This window comes from Osmerus eperlanus, chromosome 19, assembly GCF_963692335.1.
Source record: "Osmerus eperlanus chromosome 19, fOsmEpe2.1, whole genome shotgun sequence".
In the NCBI taxonomy this organism is placed as follows: domain Eukaryota; kingdom Metazoa; phylum Chordata; class Actinopteri; order Osmeriformes; family Osmeridae; genus Osmerus; species Osmerus eperlanus.
Genome location: NC_085036.1, coordinates 10977824 through 10998571, shown reverse-complemented (window position 1 = coordinate 10998571; position 20748 = coordinate 10977824). Strand labels below are relative to the sequence as shown.

General features: G+C 47.0%; 3 protein-coding genes across 5 annotated transcripts in view; all 3 read left to right on the top strand.

Annotated features, from left to right (window-relative positions):
* The first annotated feature begins 2044 nt into the window (after positions 1–2044).
* On the top strand, positions 2045–5897 carry LOC134039456 (LRRN4 C-terminal-like protein). 3 transcript variants are annotated; one of them, XR_009932778.1, is made up of 3 exons: positions 2045–2202; positions 2929–4264; positions 4303–5897. XR_009932778.1 is itself a non-coding variant. In XM_062485339.1 (2 exons), exon 2 carries the CDS (start codon positions 2934–2936, stop codon positions 3684–3686), a length of 753 nt encoding a protein of 250 aa, XP_062341323.1. In that variant the 5' UTR covers positions 2046–2202; positions 2926–2933; the 3' UTR covers positions 3687–5897. The 3 variants fall into 3 exon arrangements, 1 of the variants encoding a protein (XP_062341323.1); XR_009932777.1 differs by having other exon boundaries at positions 2046–2202; positions 2926–4264; XM_062485339.1 differs by having other exon boundaries at positions 2046–2202; positions 2926–5897.
* A 230-nt stretch (positions 5898–6127) lies between these two features.
* Positions 6128–8646, top strand: si:ch1073-224n8.1 (zinc finger protein 140). The gene is made up of 2 exons (XM_062485338.1): positions 6128–7453; positions 7593–8646. Exons 1-2 carry the CDS (start codon positions 6718–6720, stop codon positions 8555–8557), a joined length of 1701 nt encoding a protein of 566 aa, XP_062341322.1. The 5' UTR covers positions 6128–6717; the 3' UTR covers positions 8558–8646.
* Positions 8647–12765: 4119 nt separating this feature from the next.
* ltbp3 (latent transforming growth factor beta binding protein 3) overlaps positions 12766–20748 on the top strand; it is a 16278-nt gene continuing 8295 nt past the window's right edge. The window contains 1 exon segment of the mRNA XM_062486273.1: positions 12766–13453. Within this exon segment, the coding sequence (XP_062342257.1) occupies positions 13210–13453 (244 nt within the window). The 5' untranslated portion in view covers positions 12766–13209.

Here is a 20748-nt window from a genome sequence, read left to right as displayed (position 1 = left end):
CCGAAGAAAGTGATACATCACAAGCTGTCTTCAAAAGCTCTCCTCTCCCTCGAGTCCTCTTTCCCCCCTCTCTGTGGCTTTGATGTGTGCATTTGTAGACCGCTCATAATTAGTTGAGCTAATATCTAATTAGCCATAGGTTTCTGCTTCACTTCATCATGCACCACCTCTAGCTAATGAATATAGAGACACCTGGTGGTTGTGCACAGCATTATGTAGCAGAGAACGTACATTTAGTCATTTAGCAGACGCTCTTATCCAGAGCGACTTACAGTAAGTACAGGGACATTCCACCCGAGGCAAGTAGGGTGAACTGCCTTGCCCACAACGTCATTTGTCACGGCCAGGAGTCGAACCGGCAGCCTTCTGATTAATAGCCCGATTCCCTAACCGCTCAGCCACCCGACTCACCATGAATGTAGCAGAGAACTTGATTTGCAGAACGGGTGCACGGACACAACCCACATAAACAGTTTTATCTAAGTCGGCGGTGTGGATGTGGTTTGGTTGGAAGCAGGCAGCAGGAATGTGCTGCATGTTGCCAAAGGTATGAGTCAGATGGAGTGACGTGTGTGTGGGTTCTGTGGTGTGATTCAACATGACTGACCTGAATGAGACACACCAGGCCCTGTCACCACCAGGCAGATCTATGGCAATCGATACATTGCCCGAGAGCCACCAGCATCCGCTCTGTCCCAGTGTTGCATCAAGGTTCCTCTAACCGACCAGTGAGGCCTGTGTGATCTGTGTGACCTGTACTTTTGTCTCATGTCCTCTTCACTCTGAAACAAAGCGCATCTCAAACCCGGCTTGAAGTGTTTCAGTCGAGCTTTTACCTCAGTCAGGTCAGCATTCCTGGGAAGTGGGTGAGTCTGTTCCTGTGCGACTGTGTTCCCGCTCGTTCAGCCTTGAATAACTCAGTTGCCAGATCTAGCTTTCTGCTTGTGTTAAACCCAGTTTAACACAGAACGCAGGACACTCAGACTGATCTTTTGGACTAGCGGGCTTCATTTCTGTAATCCCAGCAGCCCCTCAGAAATCCAGGATGTGGAATAAGGGCGTGCTTCCCGACAGCTGGTCGCAGCCCTTATTACCACACGGCCTAACTGTAAACAGATGTGGAGAGAGGGAGGAATGGGGATGAAGGGAAGGAAAGGAAGCGGAGGGCAAAGGAGTGTGGGGCAGATGAGCCGAGACAGGAAGGATAAGAGACATTGAGAGGGAGCAGAGCAACGCTCAGAGGTTATTAATGGGTCAGGGAGAGATATAGTGTGCAGCTCACAGACTAGACTGCTGAATTCTTGAATGCTAACCCTCTAAAGCCAAGATTCTAGAAAAAGCCAACAGTTCTAACAAGGGTGGGATGAACACTGTGAATTTCTTCGCTCACAAGGCTTAATGAGCTCAAAAGTGACCTTTGGAGTCTACACGGTTCCCACTCAGTACAAGATTGAGAATGTTTTGACCAAAAAAGTCAATCTCCACATTAAGACATCAGTCCCAATGGACCAACAGAGAGGCAGAGGTCATCTTGTAAACCCTGATCCTTCCTATCGTCATAGGAAAATAACATTTTCCCTTCTGTTTGTTTTAGACAACCCACCTGCTTTGACAAGTGAAAACAGGCACCCCATTGACTATGAGAAGTTTCTCTCTTTCAGTTTTTACACTCAGAGATACTGAAAAGTATCAGTGTTTGAAGGGTTGGGTTCCACTGGTGTGTATCCAGGATGAGGTATTGCTATGAATCACTGCAGGGACTCATGTACATCCGATTGAATCTAGAAGGCAGACAGATTCATTAGTGAATAGGACCTGCTCTAAAAAAAAAAAACTGCTAATGCCAACGGAATGCAATAAGAGGGTCAGACACACACACAACGAATCCACCATGAAACAGAGAGAGAGAGAGAGAGAGAGAGAGAGAGAGAGAGAGAGGAGAGAGAGAGAGAGAGAGAGAGAGAGAGAGAGAGAGAGAGAGAGAGAGAGAGAGAGAGAGAGAGAGAGAGAGAGAGGAGATCAGCTCCACAGCAGGCTGGGGCAGAGAAGTGGAAGGGGGGAGGGCAAAAAGAAGGAGGTGATTGTTGGAGTTTGGTAGAATTATATAAAGAAGGCCAGAGTGAGGGGGGGGTAGAACGAAGCTAGCAGAGCAGAACTCACAACAACGCAAAGAAGATTTTTATATTCGGAAGCGAGGGCCAGGTAATGTTTTACTTCAAACTATCTTTTTATTGAAAGAGGACAGAAATGAATACAACTGTGTGATTTTAACTTTTTTTCGACTGGCACACAGTACCTGTCTGTTTACGGTAACAGAAACGGCAGAATCAAAACTTACAAACAGTAATTATGTTGTTTTGAGAATCTATTTCTTTTGAAGTTAGTATGTTTATTAAACTGTTTGCGCCTATTTAACACAAAAAGTTGAAGAAGAATGTGTTGATGTGGAGTATAATGGAGAAGGCTAGGGCAGCTCTCTGGTAACTGGATCCAGCTGACTCTGCTGCTATGTGTAATGGGTGTGGAGCTCTGGTCTGTTGTGCAATAGCCAGGCATTGAGTATTTATGCCTTCGTGATTCAAAGTTCTCTACAAATGTGACCCATAAGGGCAGCTGTGTATACAAACATTTAGCTTACTAGCATAAACACATCCATGGGTCATCAACTGAATTAATTGGGCATTTTGCATGTCTTGATCTTTATGAGTATAAAGACCTGTCATGAAGTAAATATGACTTATGGACACTGACTTTATTTTGTGCAGGTGTATGTGAGATATCTATGGATGTTCGACACAGTTTCATCAGACATGGAGCAAGACATACATACAGTCAGATGTATTGAGGGCTCTGAGTATATATAGCCTAAAACGTTCAAAGAGGAAACATGACGGTCTAATTTGTCACATAACTTTATGTTATCAGCAGATGCCATGGCTGCAGATTGGAAACCAGCTTTTCACATGCTGCTCCTCCTCCTGGTTGATCTCAGTGACGGCTCCTCCCTAACCACATCCCAACAGGTCTCCACGACTCATCCCAACACTTCTCTGACTCTGAGGCCACACAGCAATGGGCCCCAGCCCACGAACCTCAACTCTGATGACTACGAAGACCTGTACGCTGATGACACGGTGCCAACCAGAGAGCCTGCTCTTCCGGGGAACACAGACCTCGAGCCCTGTGACTACGACCCCTGCCAGCAAGACCAGATTCCCTGCCACCTTCTGTCTGCGCAGAGAGACTGCCTTTGTCCAGGCCTGACTTCGTACCTGGAGGTTCCCGACCCTCCGTCCCTGATGGTCCTGTCCCAGGAGGGGTCTGAGGTGGTGGTCCAGTGGTGTGCACCGTCCTCCCCCGTGAGCTCTTACCTGGTGACGGTGGATGAAGGGAACACCAAGGTGTTTGGGCAGAATGTGAGGAGAGGCTCCATAGGGGAGGTGCCGCAGGGGGTGAAGGTGTGTGTGTTGGCATTGAACGACTCAGGCCTCAGTGATCCTGCGGGGGGGTCCTGTGCGACCTTCCAGCCTTCTGGGAAGAGCAGTACGGCTCTGAAAGCGGGGCTGATTGGAGGGGCTCTGGGGTTCCTCTTGCTCCTCTCCCTGGCTCTGCTGCTGTGGAGGCTTCGGGCTCGCAGGAAAGCAGGCATCAGGATCTCTACACATGACACACTAGAAACCTTTTGAGAAGACTGCTATAAGTATCCTGGATGAAGATGTTATTTTATACTGTAAAGTTCACAAAGTGATGAACTTTCCAGACAGATAACAATAGACTTTCATGAAGCACTCAGCCAGAACAGACTGTAACATATGACTAAACTGTGTGTTGTAAATAATTGTCAATGAGGCAGGAAAGTGAGTAACAGAGAGGTAGGCTTTTACAATAAATGACTCAGTTCATGACTGTCTAAATACTATTACTGTCACCATATATTATGAGACTAAGAGGAGTTAACCTATAAACAATTCATTTGCAGCTTATCCAGTCACAAATATATACTTTTTGGGTAAAAGTCATTTAGAAAGACGAAGAAGATTTAGGCATTGGATTCAGTTTTTGAGACTTTGGGATTTGTATTGCTTGTACTATTGGTCACTGGACCCTGTTTGTTTAGACAAGGAAATGCTGCCAGACACTAAACGCTGTATACCGACCTCTCCACCCCCCAAAGAGGAACTCATGTCCCAGTACAACAAGAACAGTATTTTTGATTAATCCCAGTGGAAAACTGAAATGAGGATCTTTTTTGGTCAGAATACTTGTTTCCCAAAAAGAACCAAACTTGGATATTGATCGCAGAATGCTATGAGTGGAAGGATACATGCAGAATGCAACCTTAACTAGTAATGTCTAGTTTTACTGATTGTGATTAACATAAGCACATAGGGAATCCCATTTCTGCCACACCATACAAACATTTTTCCATTTGAAAAAAGCTTTGCAACGGCAGCGCTGAAAAAGCTTTATTTCGCCATCACTAGGCTTGAAGCCCACATGTGGGAGGCAGGTGGCTGAGCGGTTAGGAAATCGGGCTAGTAATCTGAAGGTTGCCAGTTTGATTCCTGGCTGTGCAAAATGATGTTGTGTCCTTGGGCAAAGCACTTCACCCTACTTGCCTCGGGGGGAATGTCCCTGTACTTACTATAAGTCGCTCTGGATAAGAGCGTCTGCTAAATGACTAAATGTAAATGTGCCTTACTTCATGTGCATTTCACCGAACAGCAAAGCACTCACTACAGCGTATATGCCTAATTGTCAACAGACTAATGAAAATCATGCTGTTGATGAAGTTCAGATTTCTAGACGCTCTGTCTTTTTATTATTGTAATTTTCTTTTTTCTGACACTGTTTGACAATCGCTACACTAGGCCTTATGATGGATTTGTTACTCCTGTGGGCATTCCCAGGTGTAGTACACCAGGTACACCACTATGTGGCAGCAGATCTGCAGGTTCAGTTGTGGACAGCTAAGCAAATCAGAGAATACCATCTCTAGTGTCTGTGGTCTTCAACCCTGGTCCTCAGGGACAATGCATCTGGTTATAGGATAATAAGGACAACTATAGCAGAGTAGGTGCTCAAAGAAATGAATTAAATCGTTTTATATTTTGTCAATTTAGATGAGCTGGTTTAGAAATTAGTTTGGGCTACATGTCTCATCTTCTCAGCATCTCTGGGAAGCACAGCTATCAAAGCCCTTGGGACAAATTACTTCCTATTTACAGGAAAATTGGGAATATCTCAGAATTTAAGGGCTGTAAAAGATGGATGATTGAAAGTGGTCTTGACTTCCATGATTCTTTTTATAAGTATGCCTGTAATTCCTGTAGATCCACGTTGGTTGTTTGTGTTCGCGTGAAAAAAAATTCTGAATTGATAAAGAATTATTTACAATATGTCTCACCCTATCATGACATCGGCATGCCATAAAACTGATAAACTTCGAAAAAGAGATAGGCTACCCATACACATAAACTGCACTCAGAAAGGCAATTATTTTACACATTCACAAACACCTTGAGAAGATGAGAATATAAAAAGTTACAGTTTTATATATTATTATTTTTGTTATATTTTCATCGACTTATTTTGCAACCGATGAGCCAACGTCATTAATGTGCGACTGTCTCAGCGAACCTAACAGCTTCAGTACAAAGATTCTAGAAGTTTTCTAAGACAGTCCACTTTGTCACCAGTGCAGTAGTGTGAGCTTACGCAAAATGTAAAAAATCCTACATTTTCATTTATGGTGACAAACAACAAGTAACTTAATTTAAATCTTAAATATCCGTTTTGTTATCACGCAGTCATAATTTTATGATTAGGGCTTATGTAAAAAAAAAAATAGGACACAATTCCACATTATGTTAGGTTACTCAATCTTTAAAACATATTGCCAAACATGTATAATAATGATATTTTCTTTATTAAAAAAATTTATATTTGGACTTTTCTGTGTATTTGCGAACATTGTCACCATTGACTGGTGACAAAGTGGACCTTCTTAGTAAACATCTACAATCTTTATCAAATGCCTCTACTCTGAACGATTCAATTCTCAGTGCAGCATTGGGGGGCGGGGCTTTATTTTTTGTTCCCATTTCTTAACACAGTACAAGTTTCCTCCTAACCGGGGCAACCCTTCGTCACAAAACATTCAACCCTTGAAAGCAGGAGTAGTTAGCCAGCAGTTGCTAGCTAGCTAGCTAGCTTGAAACCACAGCCATTTACCAGATACGTGCAAATTGTGGCAGCTCTGTCAGGACCTATCTCGTGTTGTTAGCCAGGCTAGCTAGCCAGGGACAACGTTGTCTGGAAGTCGCCGGTAATAAAGGGTAATGTTGTATTACTAACGTAAGTTAATAATGTAAGTTTCAGCAGTCTAGATAATAACCGAACTTGCAAGTGGAATCAAAGTTAACTAGATCCGGCTAAGAAGATACATTTTGCTAAGGAGCTGCACAGTTGGCTAACGTTAGCCAACAATCAAGCCACGTAGCTAGCTTGTTAGCTAGCGTTAGTTATCTTGCCAACATCCATCTCGCTCTAACTTGCTTGTGTAACCTGCAGGCGTTATTTCAATTTAATAGCCTGGAACATAGACTTACAGTAATGAAACATTTTGGGGCCTGCTGAAAATATACGTTGCCGCTTCATCCCTTGAGCAACCCGAAGAAGGCTAACTAGCTATCTTATCTAGCGAACATCGTTATCATGACTTCCAGGCGGAGTAATGTTAGTTGTAGCGGCGACATGCAACCATCTCCCTCAGGTAGTAATAGTACAAGCAGCAGTGGTAATCGTAAACAAAGTATAATCCCCCAAAACAGAGTTGTTTCAGACTCTTATTATGATCGCAAGGTAGATAAGCCTGGGTACGGGAATTCCTCACAGGTCAAGAACGTGACAGTATCGTCTTTAAAGACACGTTTAGCTCCGACCATCCGATCTGCATTAACCGTAGCAGTAGATACCCTCTTGGGCGAGGTAGTTCTAGTATTGAACGAGACTCAACAAGAATTGATCAACAAGGAGCAGGAAAATGAAAGACTCAAAGTTCGCCTCGAGGTATCCGAGAGAGAAATGAGGACTTTGCAAGAATGTCTGAGCAGTGCGCAAAAATTGATTGATCAGCTTCAAATACCGTACTCGGGCTCCCAGACTGTAAATCAGTCAGTCTTCGCACCCTCAATGTCTTCTATTGGGTCCATGAATACTTCTATGGACAGGAACAACCAGAGCCCCCAGAATGTTAATGGGTCCGATGCCCGGTGTGTGGCCGGGGTCAACCTTGGGCTGGGTGGCCCTTTGGATGAGTCTCTTCATGGATATGACAACAGAGATGACTACAAAATGTGTCAGCTTTCAATCCAACCAGATGGTTCTGTGACAAATCACTCTCTGGATTCCTTTGGTACCAACCCGTCTATCTGCTCTGACTCCAGGCCAGGTAATTGTATATCCCCTGCTGTTCTACACCTCCATTGTGTCCTACACAATGTCTAACGTGTAATAAAGTTGCCTCACTTCATTTTTGTTGAATGTTATACGCCACTAATTGTTTTCTTTCTGCTTGCTGATAAACACAGATGATAGGCAGTCCCAGGGGGCAAGCGGAGGGTCCAGGTTTGAGGTGAAAGAGGAGCAGGGGCCTGGTCTAGGACCGAACCAGCCCTGCAGGAGAGGGCCAGGGCCCCGGGGAGACGGCAGGGCAGGTGAACCAGAGCAAACAGCCCAGAGTGTGGGCGACCTGGGCCACATCCACGTGGTTGAGGAAGACGCAGCTGCCCGCTCCCTCAGCTACCCTCTCCGCCACCCAAGACCCGTGCGACCACGCTCCGGCCCTGGCGCTGATGGACTGAAACCAGTGGCCAGGCCTCCGGGGCCTGTGAGGTCGGACAACGTGTCCCCAGGGAGGGCCGAGGAATCAGCGGGTCCGTCGACCTCTGAACTGGCCGTGGACCCGGACAGTGATCGTCCACACCACTGCCTGGAATGTGGGAAGACCTTCCGCCTGATATCCAGCCTGAAGAAGCACATTCGCATCCACACGGGAGAGAAGCCCTACCCGTGTGGCGTCTGCGGCCGGCGCTTCCGCGAGTCGGGGGCCCTGAAAACCCACCTCCGGATTCACACCGGGGAGAAGCCGTACTCCTGCTCCGAGTGCGGCAACAGCTTCCGCCACCTAGACGGCCTGCGCAAGCACCGGCGCACCCACACCGGGGAGAAGCCGTACGTGTGCGCCATCTGCGGCAAGCGCCTGAGTCGCCTGCAGCATCTCAAGCACCACCAGCTCATCCACACCGGGGAGAGGCCCTGCTCCTGCCCCTTCTGCCACCGCAGCTTCAAGGAGCCGGCGGCCCTCCGCAAGCACGTCCGCACCCACCGCGACGAGCCCGGCCATCTGGAACCAAGCATCGGCACCGGGGAAGAAATAGACCCAGACGCCATGGACGACATGAACAACCTGCACCCGGCTGCTCCTTCCCCCCAGATGAGGTTTGGCGAGTGGGGACCTGAAGGGGAAGACGGCTCGGTGGTGGACTGTGTGTAATGAGGGTCAGAGGCGAGGGCCTGAGTCGAGGGCCTGAGTCGAGGGCCTGAGTCGAGGGCCTGAGTCGAGGGCCTGAGTCGAGGGCCTGAGTCGAGGGCCTGAGTCGAGGGCCTGAGTCGAGGGCCTGAGTCGAGGGCCTGAGTCGAGGGCCTGAGTCGAGGGCCTGAGTCGAGGGCCTGAGTCGAGGGCCTGAGTCGAGGGCCTGAGTCGAGGGCCTGAGTCGAGGGCCTGAGTCGAGGGCCTGAGTCGAGGGCCTGAGTCGAGGGCCTGAGTCGAGGGCCTGAGTCGAGGGCCTGAGTCGAGGGCCTGAGTCGAGGGCCTGAGTCGAGGGCCTGAGTCGAGGGCCTGAGTCGAGGGCCTGAGTCGAGGGCCTGAGTCGAGGGCCTGAGTCGAGGGCCTGAGTCGAGGGCCTGAGTCGAGGGCCTGAGTCGAGGGCCTGAGTCGAGGGCCTGAGTCGAGGGCCTGAGTCGAGGGCCTGAGTCGAGGGCCTGAGTCGAGGGCCTGAGTCGAGGGCCTGAGTCGAGGGCCTGAGTCGAGGGCCTGAGTCGAGGGCCTGAGTCGAGGGCCTGAGTCGAGGGCCTGAGTCGAGGGCCTGAGTCGAGGGCCTGAGTCGAGGGCCTGAGTCGAGGGCCTGAGTCGAGGGCCTGAGTCGAGGGCCTGAGTCGAGGGCCTGAGTCGAGGGCCTGAGTCGAGGGCCTGAGTCGAGGGCCTGAGGCGAGGGCCTGAGGCGAGGGCCTGAGGCGAGGGCCTGAGGCGAGGGCCTGAGGCGAGGGCCTGAGGCGAGGGCCTGAGGCGAGGGCCTGAGGCGAGGGCCTGAGGCGAGGGCCTGAGGCGAGGGCCTCCATCATGCTTTCGCCCGCTGAGTCGTGCATACTACAGTAGCGACAGAGGAAGATCCGACTCTTGTCTTCCTATACCATTACTGTTCATCATTCTCTTCAATTTAGCCCCCCCATATCTAAATATATCCATGTATACAGACGCCACACACAGCCTTAGAGTGTTCAGTAATCAGGGTAGCTCAACATGTCAGAGACACTTCCGTGTGCCTGCCCCCGGACATCTCTTCGTGCTATAGAATCTTTTAGATGTGAAAATAGCTTTTAGAATATCAAGTGTACAACTTCTTTTCTCCCAGTGATTGCTTGTAATCTCCATCCTTAAATGTACAACAAAAAAAAAAAAAAACGTAAAAAAAATTACTACCTAGGCAATGTTTGTTGAAAACATCCCTTATGGTGCTCATTGTGTATGTTGAGATGGAATGGAGATATATGCAACCATGTCCAAAGATAATTATTTGGAAATGTACCGGTTCCTTTTTAACGATTAATACTAGTGTTTAGTGTAAATATGTATTTATCAGCATCTTTCCGTATGTTAGGCAGAGGGGCAATACATATCTTCCTTGCCTGTGTAGGTCAGAGTTGAGCTGTTCACTCCTAAAGCACTCTGGCCTGATCAGTGTGTGTAATCTATTTGAATCCTTGTACAATTACTGCGAGAAAAAAGTGCACAAAAAAGCCTGTTGATGAGGTAGTGATGCGTACAACCCAAAATAAAAATGATTTTAAATGGGCACCTGACCTGGAGTTAATCCTGGCATACACTTAGTGGGCTCTCCTGACCCACGGTAACAGGGTACCGCATTCTGTGTGTTTTTGCACGTTGATTTGAATTGAAATGTTAAATATTTGACTTGAATTTAGTATGAAATGTCAAATGATTTGCCTTTTTGACTTGACCTGTGTTGTAAATGTATTTTTTATTCATATGATGCATCCAGTTAACCTGTCTTAATGTCATACTATTAAAGGCCCTTTCTTGATACTGCTTTCGTATTGAATTTAAGTCATCCTTTCAAGCAGCAGGGTTTTACGATGTGTGAGAGGTGTGGTCAGTTGCAGTCCTATACGTCATACATAGCTTATTACATAGTATACGTCTTCTGTTCATGCATTTCAATTCTACAAAGGAGCGTGGGCATAGTAAATGTCCTTGTTAGCAGATGAAACGTCTCTGGTGTGGCCAGGCTGGTGTTGTGAAGACAGCCCTTCGTCTGGGATCCACTCATTTTCCACACGCAACTGGCAGTGCTACCCAACAACACTCCCTACCGGATATGGCAGTAAGGACACACCCACGCCCACAGACAGCTTACAAACATTGACACATAAAGGCGCTATGTCCAACTGGCTTGATTATAGTGGGATTTGCATGACTACACAAAACCCACTGATGCTGCTCTCGTCACAGAACTATTAATGCAGCGTTAGATGGGGTCACAGGCTGTTACGAGAGAGACTCGTGGTCAGGGTGTGCTGGCTTGACCGGGGCATAACAGCACAGATGCTGCCGGGAGAAGGGTTGGAACGCATTCCCCTGGTTGTCACGGTTCCCGTGTTTGAGAGTCAGCAGCCCTATATAGCCTGAACCACCTAGATCTCAATCAGCACCAGACGCTAGTGTCTCCGTCATCCATCACACATGTACGCAGGCTGCCTTGTTTGCCCCGGCCCCCGTGTGCCAGTGCTGACCACAGTGATGTATACAGTCTCACAGACTCCATGTGCCCTTGTGGTCAGCGCTGTCTAACACTGCAACTCCACAGTCCCAGTCTGAGAAGTCAGTCTGATGCCCTGCTGCTCCTGGTTAGATCCAGCGTAGAGCAGCTCGATCCCTACGGAATCAAATCCTTCGATTTGAAAAGAAGCTGAGGCCTCAATTGTGTTTGTTTAACCTGCATTAATGCAGAAACAATTGGACTGCTGTTGTTCATCGGTGACTTGTAGCCTTGTCTCGGAGCGACAGCCCTCTCTCTAAGTCTAAAGCCTTTCTCGCTTAGTCTCTCGGGTGTGTGCAGGCAATGACAAACTGTCACAGTTTACAGAGTGTCCATAACCTATTCTTCACTATTACCCATCCATTAACCCTTGTGCTGCCTTCGGGTCACAATGACCCGAAGGTTCACAACTACCCATCGTTCTGCTTCCACAACTTTACCCAATACAAAAACAAATAAATAGCATGAGACAGCCCGTCTGAAAATGCTTATTTTTGTATGAGGTAAAGTTGTCACAACACATGGGGGGGGTCACAATGAGTGAAGGGTCACAATGACCTGAAGATAACACAAGGGTAAAGTGTTTCCCATTCATACGAGCTGAGGAACAAGTGCTATAGGGCTCACGTCTCGTAATAGATTAGCTAAAAACAAAGGCAGTGAACAAACAGTTTTGTGTGTGAGCCAATATGTTCAGCATTGTGCATTTGAGATGTGAGAGAATTTGCTTGAGTGGGATATTTCATGTGTTAGGCATACAACTTGAATATGTTCTATTTCTGTGTGTGTGTGTGTGTTTGTTTGATTGTGAGTTTCCTGTGAGCATGTTGTGTGCAAGTGTGTGTCTTGGCAGTGGATGTCGCTGTGAGGGAGAGAATCAGAGGCAGAGAAATGTGAGAGCAGCCTGTGAACTCTCCAGGCCCATGCAGTCATTTCCTTAGCGACTGAAAGCAAACATTCTCACTTTTCGAAGAGGAAGTGACTCAACCTGTTCTCTAGTCTTATACTTTCCCCCTCCACCGCTAATCTGACCCCTCTGGATGATATCCTTGACCCTAATAGAAGGATCCTCTTCACTAACTTATTGCTGAGCTAATATGTGTGGTCTTCTCAACAGGAAAGCAATCACTTTAGTTCAAATATTTCCACTTTACTGTTCAGCATAATTGAATCTGCATTGCCTGGTAGTTTAATGATGGATTAATAGAGAAGATCTCACTGAACAAATTAGCAACTAAAATATATATTTGATTGCAAGTGCTTTATGCAATCATCTCATTTAGCAATTTCAGTTGAAGCTGCCTATGAACCAGTGGGTGGCATTCGAGGCATATTTCATCTAACCTGGATTTTAATTCCCTTTAAACACGGAGTTTCACGGTAAAAGTAGTTGCGCAGTTGTACAATTTCACGGAATTTAGTTGGGAAGTTCGGCTGGACGGACGGGGCCTTGTAGTGAATGGTGTTTTCCAGAGAGACACGCACAGCTGTGCTCTTTATCGTTCGCTGGATAGGGGAAAGGGGGTGTTAGGAGAAATAACCAACAACGAAACCACTTTCAGCTTAGTTCCTGCACTACCTGGCTTGCTGCCAGCTCTCTCTGGAGAGGGTTGGCCCCCTCTCCTTCTCTCCTCCCTTCTTTCCTAAACTCAGATACGCACACTCCAACCATCCAAGCAAAAGCAGGGAGAAAGGAGAGCGAAAAAACAGACTGGAATAGGGAAAGTTCTCTCGGTAACTTTGGGGTTGTTATGCTTTTGGTATTTTTACAATGATAAAAGATGACATACAGTGTATTATTCCGAATGAATCACTTTTACATGCGGGGTGACTAAACGTGCTGTTTTTAAAGGAAAGGAGGAAAAAACCTTTTACACTGGCGTTTTCTCCGCACATTTTCGCTGTATGAGGCACATCAGCCTCACAATCAACATTTGGAAATATACCTCTGAAAGTTGGACAAATTCTTTCAGACTTCGGGCGAAAAAAGGAATAGTCCAACCCAGTCCCAGAGCTTTGATTCAAATTGGATCGGTTTGTCACCGTGAATGCTCCCTTCTCCTTTCGCACAGCATTGAAGGATGCCAGGATGCCCTCTCTGATAATTTCCCATCTGCTCGTCATCTGGCTGAGTGTCCAGAGGCTGGTCTGGTGCGCCGAGCGCGCATCTACTCGGGAGCGCTTCAAAGTGGTAATCGCCCCTCTAATTTGCAAAAGGATTTGTTTGAAAAGCGGCCAGTGTCAGGACACATGTGAGCAGGGCAACAATACCACGCTCATAGGCGAGAATGGACAGTCAGCGGATACTCTCACAGGGCACGGCTTCAAAGTGGGTGAGTGATGATATGATTATATCAAAGATTATGTTACGATTCTATAACCATCTCCTGATTCCAAATGTTGCCTCTGCCTCTGTTGAGAAAGTTATTATTTGTTCAGCATATGTATTAGCCATGATTAAGGGGTGTCCAATTGGTTGTTTATATGTCAGGCCTCAAAGTTATTTTGGTGTCGACCCCTCTCTCCACTCACGCGCACACACACCCACCCACTAATTAAGTTACAGACTTAGATTTTCTTGAGAACGCATCCAGCACCCAAAAATAAATGGAAGTGGTAAAAATAAACGAGGAAATTGATTTAGTAACTCTGAAAGGTACATTTATGGAGATGCATGCATGCTTGAATGTGAGGGGTCGGCTGTGGGCCTCTGCGGTCAAGGGGTTTGAGACATTTACTCAGGCCTACACATTTAGTTAAACTCAGACCTAAAGAAACATCTGAAAGATTATAAAATGAAAACTGTTTTCCCGAACTGTATTTGATTGTAATTGGAGTATAATTTGTTGTTTGACTGCTCATGTTCATACTTTTTTATGTTTATAGTGTTTTTTATTCCAGCCTCCCAGCACATCCCGTCATTGCACAACCTAACCTAAAGCATTTATGCAAATATCACAGTGTGTATTTGTTACCATGAAGGGGATACATGTACTTTATTTATAGAAAAAAGCTACAACAAAACGACAAATATTAGTTAAAGTGCACAATGTTCTTTTCTACTGTGAATTGACTCTCATGTCTGATATTGTAAAGGCTCCATAAACTGTATTTAGGCAGTTGTTGTTTTTTACCGTTGTGTGGGTTTGTCTGGCAGAGGCCACAGAGTGCAACTTGAGCCAGTGTCAGCCTTTGGCAGACCAGACGTGTGTGTATGTGTGGACTATACTGTGGACTATTTGGACAAGTGGAATTTTCTCTCTAGCATGTTAAAATGGCCATGGTCAATGACAACAATACGAACACTTTTCCATATCGGACCAGCTCCTCGTAGAGTCAGACTGTGGTCCAGACAGAGCAGGTCTGCCAGGCCCTTGTCCTACACTAAGTGGTTACCATTGCCTGACTTAAACTAACAATTTGGCCGAGATACCTCTGAGATGACATATTCTTCCTCCTTGTAGTTCTGTCCGGAGAGATGCGATCTTACCAAGCCTCTGAACCTTCAAATTACGGCTGATAGCTGCATGATTGTATCGGTCCTTAAGTAATGCTCTGTTAGACATAAGGTATTTTAATATCCATAAAGCTTTTAACAAAACCGTCTGTCCCCCCATGTTCCTGTAGAACTAAGCTAACTGTAACTACATCTTACTTTGCATTTTGCCCGGCAGTATCATGTATGTCCCAACTTCCCACTGTAACATTATAATGTGTGTGTCTTGGATAGAGCTTGTGCTGTTCTGTCCATTCATGACTGGTGACTGGGTGATATGAGGTGAGGGTGTGTGTGTGATATCACGGCAGCGAGGGAATGTGTGAGAGAGCAGCCCTGGAGTTCCAGACCACCCAGCCCTGGAACTCTCTGGAATCCAGAGGAGTTACACACATATTAGCTAGCTGCTGTAGAGGAACATTTCAATCACCTCACAGACAGGACAGAGTGAGTGGGGTCCTTTGTCTGGTCTGTACCTCTGACTGTTCAGCACAGACACACATCTGGACCCCTACAGGAGCTGCACCCTGTACGTGTGTGTGTGTGGGGGGGGGGGGTGACAATTTAACCACAACTGCTTTATGGAAACACACTGGTTTGGATTAGGAAGGCTCACACTGTAATTGTAATGGAAAAGACATGGAATGTTTCTCTAGATATTATCAGGGGCATTAGGTATGTCTTATTTGTACAGTGTGTTTACATATTGTACTATTGTTGTGCGGCTCCCTGTCAGAAGGTTGCAGGTGGTTGGTTTGAATCTGACACTCCTGCTCCAGGGCATTCCAGAGATGGTGGTGACTGTGGACGAACAGCACTCTGGCAGTGTGACCAAAGAGAAGTGGAATGGGAATTCAGTGAGGTCACCAATAGACATACATTCCACCCCTGCCCCCCACCCCCTCCGACCCCCTTCCAGTATTGACTCATAGAAGCCATGAGTCTCTGCCCACAGCACTTGGAGGGACGCCACTTTTTCCCTCCTCAAAGGTTGCTAGCGCTGAGGTATTCTGTCCAATAGCAACTGCCCTGAACCCAAACTAGACCTGCTCCTCTCCCTACACTGTCCCCTCCCTGAACCTCCTGTATCTCTCGTGCAATGACGCTCGACCGCACACTAAGCAGTCACCGCAGTGCACCAACCTTGTACGGTCATAGCTAAGGGTAGGGCGGACCTTAGTGTCGCCATCCACCACCCTAATCATGGAGGTCATGTGAGAAATGGACATTGATGGCCCGGTGTGGTCAGGCAGAGAGCTATTCTGGACAGCCTTAATGAGTAATTGGATAGTAAACGTGTGTTTATTCTGAGTGTCCCGCTGTCCCTACATAGCTGTGGTTTGTTTTGGTCTTCCCTGGGCCTGGGTCAGAGCAGGGGCCCATGGGAGAAGGAAAGGTAAGAGAGAAGTCAGTAAAACAAGCAGCGCTGTATCTGACCTCACCCTGTTTACGGTTTGTTTTTCCACCAAAAGCCCTCTGCTCTTCCCCACACTCACTTCCTACTGCAGTGCCAAGCTATGGGTGCTGTGGTCTAGCACGGGCAACCAGGAACCTGCAGCACTCCGTCATGTGCCACAGGTCTGGCTATGCCCAGAGGTGAGGCCTGGCTGGAGTCTGCAGTGAAGCTGCGCTGCTCACACTTAACTGAGTATGTCTGCCTGGTCTAGTTAAAGGCAGATCCACTGCAATTAAAAATGTTTATCGGAATGTGTGTGCGTGTTTGTGTGTGTTTTGCAGGTGTGTGTGTTTGTGAGGGAATACAGACATACTCACATTCATGCGAAGCTTTGCGAAAGCTCCTCACGAGCCTTACCCCTGGTGAACTCTACATTTATAGAGTTTGTGTGTTTGTTGCTATGTCTTTAGCTTAACCCAAAGACTGTATTCTAATGTTTATGGGAGTATGCATGGTTGGGCTCACATTTTCTCTCTCTTATTTAGACTGTTTTGGTATAGAGGAAAATATCCAGGGTTATCCAAGGCCGGAGTCATGATCTGAGTCCAAAACAGATTTGTTTATATCTGTTTGGGCTTCTGGAGCACCAGGTTAATCCCATCGGTCAAACACACACATCCTCTTGTTTATTTTGTGATCATGGATTTCTCATGGAATCTAATTCCTCCTCTCTGCGCTAATTCTGTCAGCGACTCTATTCTAGTCATGAACCGAGCACAGGTTGGAGACCAAAAAGTTGGATGAAGCTAATTGTTTTCAGCAGCAGCCCAAAAAAAGCTCCATAAAAACAAAACACCGATTAGAGGTTGTTTTCGCGAGGCGATGAGAGAGAGGAGGGATCATTGAGCGTGTGTGTCAGCGAGGAGAATGTCTCACATTCGAGGGCAGCGTCGAAACCAGGAGAAAGCCCAAATTTGCCACCTTTAGCACTCTTTACTCTGATTTGTTTAGCCAGGGGGAGAAAGGGAGTAGTTATTTAAAGCCGGGCAGAGGAATGCGAGTGCTGTGTGACTGCACCCCCACCATGGCAGCAGAGCTGCAGTGTGATTAGCCAGGGTAAATACAGAAGAACAGAGCTGCTGCCAGTAGGAGAGGGCCTCCATACTCTACAGACACTCCAGCCAGAGCCTCGGTAATATGGCTGTTCACCAAGCCCTAGGCCCAGGCCCAGCCTCAGCCCCAGGCAGCCACAACCCCAAGGCCTAACCTCAGTAATACGCCTGGTCACCAAGCTCAGCCCCAGCCCCGGCTCCATCCCCAGCCCCGGCCCCAACCCCCAGGCCCAGCCTCAGAGCAGAGACTGTCGGTGACATCATCTTAGCCATGCAGTGTCAGCTCTCCTCTACCCTCGGCGCCGGGTCCCTGCTATGACTGTGAGATTAGTCATCTCCAGTGATTACATGACATCACTCCCAAGGAGCTGGTGCCAAGGCTCTCCCTGATGGACAGGGTTGCGCTGGGTTCATTGCCTTCAGGGCCGTGGAAACTACCTCACATTCCTCCATGCCACTTCAGAATTGAATTCAACAATCACGGATTCGATAATTACAAGCCTGAGACAGAGACTAAGCAGGGAGGGACTCAGAAAAGTGGTGATCACAGATGTGGTTGAATTTTCAAGGCCAGGATGATTTTGTGACTGCGTCAACATGCTTTGTGTGTTGAGCATTGGAACACACAGCGTTTGGATCGCTTAGGGCCGCTTCTCTCCCTGCCAAGGCATCCTGTGTAGAGAGAGTGACGGGCAGCGAGGGCTGAAGGGCTGTAGGAGTGCATTATGGGTATATACTGAGGGTCTGTAGGAGTGCATTATGGGTATATACTGAGGGTCTGTAGGGGTGCATTATGGGTATATACTGAGGGTCTGTAGGAGTGCATTATGGGTATATACTGAGGGTCTGTAGGGGTGCATTATGGGTATATACTGTGGGTCTGTAGGGGTGCATTATGGGTATATACTGTGGGTCTGTAGGGGTGCATTATGGGTATATACTGTGGGTCTGTAGGGGTACAGGATGGGTGTACGGCGTAAGGCCACTGAAGGCCCAGTTCCCAGGCGGCCAGCCGGTCTGCAGGAGGAAACGGCTGAGACTTTCTCAGGCCTGTGTTTTAAAAAGCTAGTGATTATGTCATTTACTCTGGGCTACGGCACAGCAGCACAAGTCTGGCGTGGTCCATGGGCTACTCTGTGCATGTGGTATGTGGTCTCATAGCAACAGTTTAAAGCATATTTGGGGATGTGGTTTCATTGCTTCCCTACTGACTGTGAAGGCAAATGCATTGTGAGTTGTTGTTATTGCCGGGCATCATTGTGCTTGTGCCCTCTTAATAGTGGTTGTTGTTGGTCATTGGGATCATGGCGCAACGTTATCTGTCAGTTGGTTGTAAAGAATTAAAGTATTTTTTGGGGTGGAGCTTAGTAACTTTATTCATCATTAAGGACTTCTGACTCACTGTGCGTCATACTTTAATCATCTTCTCACTGGCCACTACTTTCCGTCAGAAAGATTATCGGAGGGAAGGGGCCCTACAGGCGTGGTAAAGAGAGAGAGAGAGACAGGCGCCTGGCCTTTGTCTACCCATCAGTTGTGTCATTCAATACCTTATTAAGTGGCGTAACAGAGGAGGATAAAGCAGATGTTAGCTATTAGGGGATCACAAATCTTCACTGACCTCCTGACATATTTAAGATCAGCTTTGAAATGTCATATTTATTCAGGCACTCATTGCTCCTTCGGTTTAACTATGTCGCTTTTGAACTCAGGCATCGAGAGCTATAATTTGATCCTCCTTAGCTGGGAATATGTGAGCTGGGAGGGGTGAGGCGGAGGCTGTGGGAGGGTGAGGCGGAGGCTGTTGGAGGGTGAGGCGGAGGCTGTGGGAGGGTGAGGCGGAGGCTGTGGGAGGGTGTGGAGGCTGGAAGGGCCGCTGTTGGGGGTGTCTGGCGCTCTGCTGCGTCATCTCCAGACAGGCAGTCGGGAGTGAGTGGGTGGGTGGCCTCAGACACAGCAGAGACCCCGGGGGCACTCGGAGAGTGCCCCCTCTCTCTCCCTCTCCCTCTATTTATCTTTTGTATTATTTCTTTCCCCCTCTCCCTCTCTCTCGTTCTCTCTTTTCATTTCGCTCTCCATCTCTCTCCATTCCATCTCTCTCTCTCTCTCTCTCTTCTCTCTCTCTCTCTCTCTCTCTCTCTCTCTCTCTCTCTCTCTCTCTCTCCTTCTCTCTCTCTCTCTCTCTCTCTCTCTCGTCCACAGGATATTCTCACAAATTCCTGAAATGATCTGGTACCTAAATGGTAGTAGATGTAGTTAGTCTACTAACTCTCATAATTCCATGTACATTTGTGAGCGTGTGTTGGTGTGTTCCTTCGTCGAGTGTGCCATAAGGTGAAGAATGACGAATATGCAGGCGTGCAGCTTGACGAACCATAAGATAATGAGATAGCGTCAAATTGAGATAGCAAATCTTTTTTAGCATCGCACCCCCCCAACCCCCACCATCCCTACTGTTACCCCCATCGTCTCCCCCTCATTGGTCTCTTGCTCTTTCTCTTCAGCCTGTCCCTCACACACTCTCTCTTCTCCTCTGTCTCCCTGTCTCCGTCTGTCTCTCTCTCTCTGTACTCTATTCACATCTGCTGTGTCCATCTAAACCCTAGACTGTCTGCAGAGCTTGGGTGTAAAACACAAAACTAATGCTTTCTGCAGACTGTATATGTGTGTGTGTGTATGGAGAGAGAGAGAGAGAGAGAGAGAGAGAGAGAGAGAGAGAGAGAGAGAGAGAGAGAGAGAGAGAGAGAGAGGAGAGAGAGAGAGAGAGAGAGAGAGAGAGAGAGAGAGAAAGAAGAGAGAGAGAGAGAGAGAGAGAGAGAGAGAGGCACAACAATAACCACTCTACAGAGTACAAAAACTAAAGCCAATTTCTGCTTTAACCATTGAGGATTTAGATTAAATATGTCTCCTCAATAGGGAGACTTTTTCCATTACCCTTAGTAATATAGTAAAATACCAAGATGCTTTGGGAATGTGTTTCAATCATCCTTGCATATCTGTTTCTGCTCCGCCATTTTAATGCCATGTCTTTGAAACTTGATTTCGTTCCCAAAATTGGCTCGCAGGTATATTTTACAGTTTTTCCTCGATTGCTAACACACAAAAATGGTATGTGTAAGCCAGCCCCACAAAACCAATTTTGCCAAATCCCAGCAGATAGACCATGTACCCCAGTCTTTAACACAATTTACCCTTTTTGACACATTTCTCAGGTTCATTCACACTTCTTGCAAAGTCTAAACACACCTCTTACTTTAAGACACAATTATCACCATATCACCATCATCATATCATCATTATGTCATTCAGAAAACACTGCCATATTTGATAAGTTTAACCCAAAACAGCGCAATTCAAACACCCTTAACAACCAATTATCCATGTGTAAGCACTAACAAGCAAATATACTCAACAAGCAATCAGGGGTTTGGAATGAATACAAAGGTAAGCTCACTGTACTTTGAAATCATGGATGCAAATATCAGAAGAAAAGGAATAATTGTCCAAATGAGAGGAGGTGGACAAGGGAGAGGAAGAGGCAGAGGAAGAGGAAGAAGAACAACAATCTCAAATGAGATCCATGCCACACTATGACAGAAATACCTATGACAGAACAACCTTCTC

Coding starts and splice junctions, on each gene's coding strand:
- si:ch1073-224n8.1 (XM_062485338.1), top strand. CDS start 6,718: ATGACTTCCAGGCGGAGTAATGTTAGTTGTAGCGGCGACATGCAACCA. Junction 7,454..7,592: donor CTGCTCTGACTCCAGGCCAG/GTAATTGTATAT, acceptor TGATAAACACAG/ATGATAGGCAGTCCCAGGGG.
- LOC134039456 (XM_062485339.1), top strand. CDS start 2,934: ATGGCTGCAGATTGGAAACCAGCTTTTCACATGCTGCTCCTCCTCCTG.